The sequence below is a fragment of the Triticum dicoccoides genome, chromosome 6B, assembly GCF_002162155.2.
Source record: "Triticum dicoccoides isolate Atlit2015 ecotype Zavitan chromosome 6B, WEW_v2.0, whole genome shotgun sequence".
Classification (NCBI taxonomy): domain Eukaryota; kingdom Viridiplantae; phylum Streptophyta; class Magnoliopsida; order Poales; family Poaceae; genus Triticum; species Triticum dicoccoides.
In genome coordinates this window covers 26,559,150-26,565,189 of record NC_041391.1, presented here as the reverse complement: position 1 = coordinate 26,565,189, position 6,040 = coordinate 26,559,150, and the positions used below count along the sequence as shown (strand labels likewise).

Genomic DNA, 6,040 nt, shown 5'->3' with positions numbered 1-6,040 from the left:
ATGTACATCCCACACAATGAATCTCAGACAAATGTTTTCGTTCATCTGCATATTGCACATAGTGAATTCTAGACAAACGTTTTCATTCATATCTAAATCACACATAGTTTTCCGTACAGCCCCGTGTGTGATAGGTGTAACGATCACATACGCTCTGCATCCGTTAACCGTTTGCGTTATTCAAGTATATCACACACGATTCGATAAAGAAAACTATATGTTATTGGGCTATCCATCACACATGTTCTTACTACTAGAACCATTTGCAAAGTTTTATGACCCATTTAGCTGGTTTATTTGTTTACTATTAATAATTCCAGTATTAAGCTAATTAACATTTCATATCGAACAACTATTTGCCAATCTCATATCAGGCACATAATTATATTTTAAAAATCACATTAGATAGCTAGCTACATGAAAACAACATAGTACAGCATATAGCTAGTTCACCTTCATAAGGACAATATTAGAATATATATTCATTTCCCTAATCGACCAATGCATGATCAACCAGGTTCCTCTTGTCCATCTCTACTTTCAGTTCCATAAAAATCTGTTTTGCACTGACCAACTAGGAAGGGTGTCTCCTCCTTCGTCAACACCATCTTAATTAGTAAAGTCTAATTTTAAAAAAAATTAAGCTCATTCTCCATCTTCCTCTTTTTTTCCCGTATCTTGAAATATTCTTCAGCGTTGACAATATTTTCTCTAAGCCTATCTCTGTTCTCTTTCTAACACATGCCCTAGAGCTTTGCTAGGCACATCTTCAAAGACTATGGTCACTCTTGATCCACCCACTCTAGGTAAAAACATTTTCGTTCATCCTATAATATTAAAACTAAATCAATAACAATTGTAGGAAAAATGGGTTTCTGGCAGCATAGAAAATCACCATGTATATATTTTTGAAAACTGAAGAAACACGTTAATTATGACATATCTTCTAAAAAAGATCAACGTGCAAATGAATTAATTGCTACCGAGACAACAACCAAATTCAGGAGCATCACAAGCTATAATTAACTGCAGCAACGCTACAAGTTCTTAGTCATGTACTATAAATAAAAAATTGAACATTTAATAAGGAAGATAAATATAACTGCAACAACACAGCGAGACAGTGTTTGGATGACATCAAATTAATACTAACAGGTGTGTACATGCAGAAATTTAGTAACATAAATCTAATAGCACCAAGGCCCTCCACTACGTAGGCCAAAACTGGTGTCAAAACAACTGTTGCTACATTTGGCACCGGTGCCGTGCATTGCCGAGTTGATGCCAGAGGAAAAATTCATGCAACCAGACTTAGGAGCACCTAGTTGCTCTGATGCCCAGTTCATTTGTGCCATAAAGTTTTAGTATTTTACTGCTTGGCTGCACGGATGTGTGGAGCAAAGTTGGCCGCACAAAATGTTGAAGCAGTGCCAAATAATTTTCTCATGGCACCGCTGATGAGATGGCAACATTTTTATATACTAGATAGAAACTATGACACTGTCGTAATCACATCCAGAATAACATAGCACAGTGATGGTGTCTGAATAACATCTGACAAATGATTTGTAACAACGAAAGTGGCGCTAAACTTCTCTGCACATGGCAGAAACTTCCTCCCACCATCAACAGATTCAAAAGCAACTAACTTCACACATGTAGATTCATGGTGATAACGAACAGGCATATCTTCAGTCACCCAGCTCCATTCGTTGCATACATATCTCTCTCCTGCCCCCTCACTCTTCATCTGCTCCTATTGCGACCATGTTTTGCTTTCCTTGTTAATCATGTTTCCAACTCTGGTTGTGCTGTTTTAGTTAGGAAGTAGGACCAGGTTTATGTTAAACACACATTCATGCTTTTGAACACATGATTCCATGAGTCAAGTAAAGACCATTTTGATTAATTACATCCATCAATGGTAGCAGGGTGTTTGATTGACGTTGTTAATTTAACTAGCACAATGGCCACACACATACATGGGCAACATCTTAACCATCGATTAATACGTTTTTTGAATTGTGTACATAGTAAGAGTGCACACCTTCCAAAGGCCAACAAGATACTTTTGGTTTTGGTAGTTATGATTACTAGCCATATAGTTTAGATCCCCAATATAAACAATGCAATCCCAGAAATTCTAACAATTTCTAGTTATATAAACGTTCATTTGTGCCAAAATAGTCTGTAGCGCAGACATGAATAAATTCCTAGTATTGCTAATATCTAGCATCACAAAATAACTCAGATTTTATCTACTGTGTCTTAGTGGCCCGCCTTGTGGTTTTCCTTACACTAGAAGAAAAACACATGCTGCTTTTTATTTTTCATAAGATGAATGCAATTTCTCGGCCACTTTAGTATATCTACATGTAAGCCAAGTATCATATGCAAAACACTCGGAAAGTTCCAGACCCTTGGCATAGCCCACAGTAAGCCGAGACGTCATAAAAAACACTCGGCTTATAACAGACACTCGGCATAATCCACAAAAACACTCGGCTTACTTGAGAGGCTCGGCAAACTACTTTCCACGTGGCTATCCTCACCGCACTTGATGAATCTGTGATGGCAACCGCTATAAGCGGAGTGTCTTCTAACAGTACACTCGATGTACATATGTCCTTTTCTTTTTCTTTTCAAATGCTTTAACATAAGCCGAGCGCCCAATAAAAAGGACTTACGCTACTACACTTTTTATCTTGTATTTTTTTCATTTAATAACACACAAAGTAATTTATTTCACTTTTGTATTTTTTGTCTTTTGTTTGTTTATCATCTCTTTCTCATTCATTCTCCCCTCCAAATTTGCTGCCTCACTTTCTATCCCCTCTGTGAGGGAGGATCTTGGTTTCCAGAGGGAAATGATCTGGTTTGTGAAAAGTGCCGTGTCCGCTCTTCTGCTGGCCTAAAACTTCTTCTGTATTGAACAGAGCCCATTACATGACACATGTCATGTCCTGGCCTTTTTCATCACGCATCTTCTATATACAATAAATTATTTGCATTTATAGTGTTTTAATGCTGGTAAATCAAGATCTGAACAACGATCACAAGAAACCATGGCCGGAAATAGGTTGAAAATACCCATATGTGGCCTAGGCTCTGTGTAGCCAAAGGAGTGGGAGGCCCTATCACCAGGGGGCAAAAGCTAGGCTACTGGCAGGCGGGATGTTGCCATTTTAAATCCATATGTAAATTCTTACGAGGCCAAAAAAACCACGGGACCTGGCACACTGTCACTGTATTACCCCTGGAGGGTGTGGCAAGAATTTGAGAGGGTTTCACAGAAGCCTCCTCAGACACTGCATAGGAATGGGACCATCTTCAACGAAGGATCTTGGTTTCGACAGGGAAATGGTCTTTCTTGCGAAGAGAGTCCAATGTCCGTTCCTCCCTTGGCCATGATACTTCTGCATTGAACAGAGTCCATTACCTGATACATGCCATGTCATGTCCTTTTTTCATGGCCCGTTCACTATATATGGTAATTATTTGCATTTCTAGAGTTTTAATGCCAGTAATTCAAGATCTAAACTGCCGCCACATCAAACCATGACATGAAATGGGTTGAAAATTCTTATATGCATGTGTCCTTTGGCCCATGCCTAGGCTCTATGCACCCAAGGAAGTGGGAGGCCCCATCACCGGGGGTCTAGTCTAGGCCGTCGACATGTGGGATGCTGCCGTGTAAATCCACATAAATTCTTACAAGGCCTTAAAATTCACGGGACCTGGCATAGTGTCACTATATGGACTCTGGATGGTGCCGTATTAATTTGAGAGCATTTTGTGAAAGCCTCCCCAAAGAATGCATAGAAATGGGACCATCTCTGAGGAAGGATCTTGGTTTTGAGAGGGAAAGGATATGGTTTGTGAAGGGAGTGTGATGTCTATTCCTCTGTTGGCCTAGGAAGTTTTTTTTTCATTGAACAGATCCATTACATCACACATTCCACGTATCGGCCGTTTTCGGGGCCCGTGTGCTACATACGGTACATTATTTACTTTTCTAGTTTTTAATTGCTGATAAGTCAGGATCTCACTGTGATCACAAGAAATCATGGCCCAAAGTGGATTCAAAATTGTTGTATGTGGCCTTTGGCCCATTTCTAGGCCCTGTGCAGCCAAAGGAGTGGGGGGGCTGTCATCGACATGTGGCATGCTGCCGTTTAAATCCATAGAAATTCCGATGAGGCAGGAAATTCACAGGACCTGACAGAGTGCCATTGTATGGATCCTCGAAGGTGCGGTAAAAATCGAGTGTTTCACAAAGCCTGACACGTACCATATATATTTTATAAATATATGGTACGTGATGCAATGTCACATGTCCTCTCCTAGTTTATGCCAAAAAGAAGCCCGCCTCGCTCGACCAAGAGTCGGACTCAAAGTTCCTAATCCTTGCTTTTCCATATTATAGTAGCCGGAGGATGAAGGATCTTTGTGCTACTCCTGATCTCGCTGGACATAAACGCCGTTTCGCAACCCAGTTCTTCAACCTGGCCAGCCTGCTTCATGGCAGTCGGCGTTTGCTCCGTGACAAAGCATGAATGTTGTTATAACTAAAAATTACACCGATGTTATAACTGAAAACAGTGTTAGCAATTTTTCGTTTTGTTTGCATCATTATCGATTGTTCTAACTTCTAGACAATTTAACTAACCTTGGAGCCGCATTGGGTGTTATGATATTCAGTACAATTATGATTATAATATACAAACGTGTCGTGCGGTGGCCGAGCTCATCACTTTGGGATTGACCATGTCCGAGTGCGTTGAGATCAGGTGGATACCGCGATCACCCTCAACGCGTTGAGATCAGGTGGATAGCGCGATCACCCTCAACAAGGAAGGAATGGACGATAAGTGGCGATGAAGATGGGACGCCGTGTTGAAATAGAGGACGCGGATATATTATAGGGGTATTGATTTATTTTTTTGAGTTGTTGTTAAGGAACTTTAACTAAGATAAGAAGCCCTGAGATTTTGTTATAACATGCACGCACGAGAGTTGCCTGCATATTGAGCAACAAAGACAAGTCTTACAGGGTAAACAAAAACACGACCATAACGGGGTCCTGGTTTTGGATCAGGATAACAGTGCAATGTGTACGTATATGTACATACATACACATCCACTACCTTCTTATTGACCATGGATACGAGTAGTTACTACGTGCGTGCAACGAGCAACGGTAGTACGTCTATACTACGCATGCACGCTGCTGCATCCGGCACTTAGTTGCGGACGTCCGCCCGATACTTGGACTCCGGGATCTCGTCGGGGCCGGCGCAGCAGTGACAGCCGCCGTGCCCGCAGCATCGGTGACTGCAGCCGCCGCCGCCACCCCCACCGTGTCCAGGGTACCCGCCGCCACCGCCTCCTCCGTGTCCAGGATAACCGCCGCCACCGCCTCCGTCGTGTCCAGGGTAGCCGCCCTGAACACCGGGCTCGGTGTCTTCCTTGTTGGCCTCTGCATGAACAGAAACGGTATGCATGTAATTAGTTGCAGTAGCAGCAGGTTTCTTAATTAGCCTAATGATGAATCAGTTGAAAACTAGTGCGCACGAGTTTGTTCAGCTGTGGCCACGAGGAAAGCCCCAGCAAGAAGGACAGCAACCACAATGAGACATTTGGACGCCATGCTTGACAGACACCCTCGTCTGGCCGACCTTCAACTGGGTGTGCAAGATTGATCAGCAGCAAGTACAAGTACCTTGCAGTAGCTAGCTAGGTTGTGTGTTGTGTGATGGATGAGATGAAGATGCGAAGCGAATGTATATATAGGCGGGAGAGGCCAGTGGAGGCCAGCTTGGATGAGATGGGGGAGCTCTCCTCGATCTCCTCGATGACTCCATAGGAGCTTCGTCGGCAAGACGATGTATTACGTGGAGTAGGCAACGTGGACACGTAGCTAGGGCGGCCGGTTGGTGGCAAGAGAGCGTTAGAGGTTGGGAGATGGATGGCATTCATTAACATCTCAGCTGCATACACTTGCTTGGCGTCATTTGCACGTGTGCAAAATTAATGGCGA

The 6,040-nt window shown here is 42.5% G+C and overlaps 1 protein-coding gene across 1 annotated transcript; it reads right to left on the bottom strand.

Moving 5' to 3' along the window:
• Window positions 1–4,969: 4,969 nt before the first annotated feature.
• LOC119326459 (glycine-rich cell wall structural protein-like) lies at window positions 4,970–5,778 on the bottom strand. The gene is made up of 2 exons (XM_037600100.1): window positions 5,575–5,778; window positions 4,970–5,479 (listed from the first exon to the last, which is right to left on the bottom strand). Exons 1-2 carry the CDS (start codon window positions 5,648–5,650, stop codon window positions 5,244–5,246), a joined length of 312 nt encoding a protein of 103 aa, XP_037455997.1. The 5' UTR covers window positions 5,651–5,778; the 3' UTR covers window positions 4,970–5,243.
• Window positions 5,779–6,040: the final 262 nt, after the last annotated feature.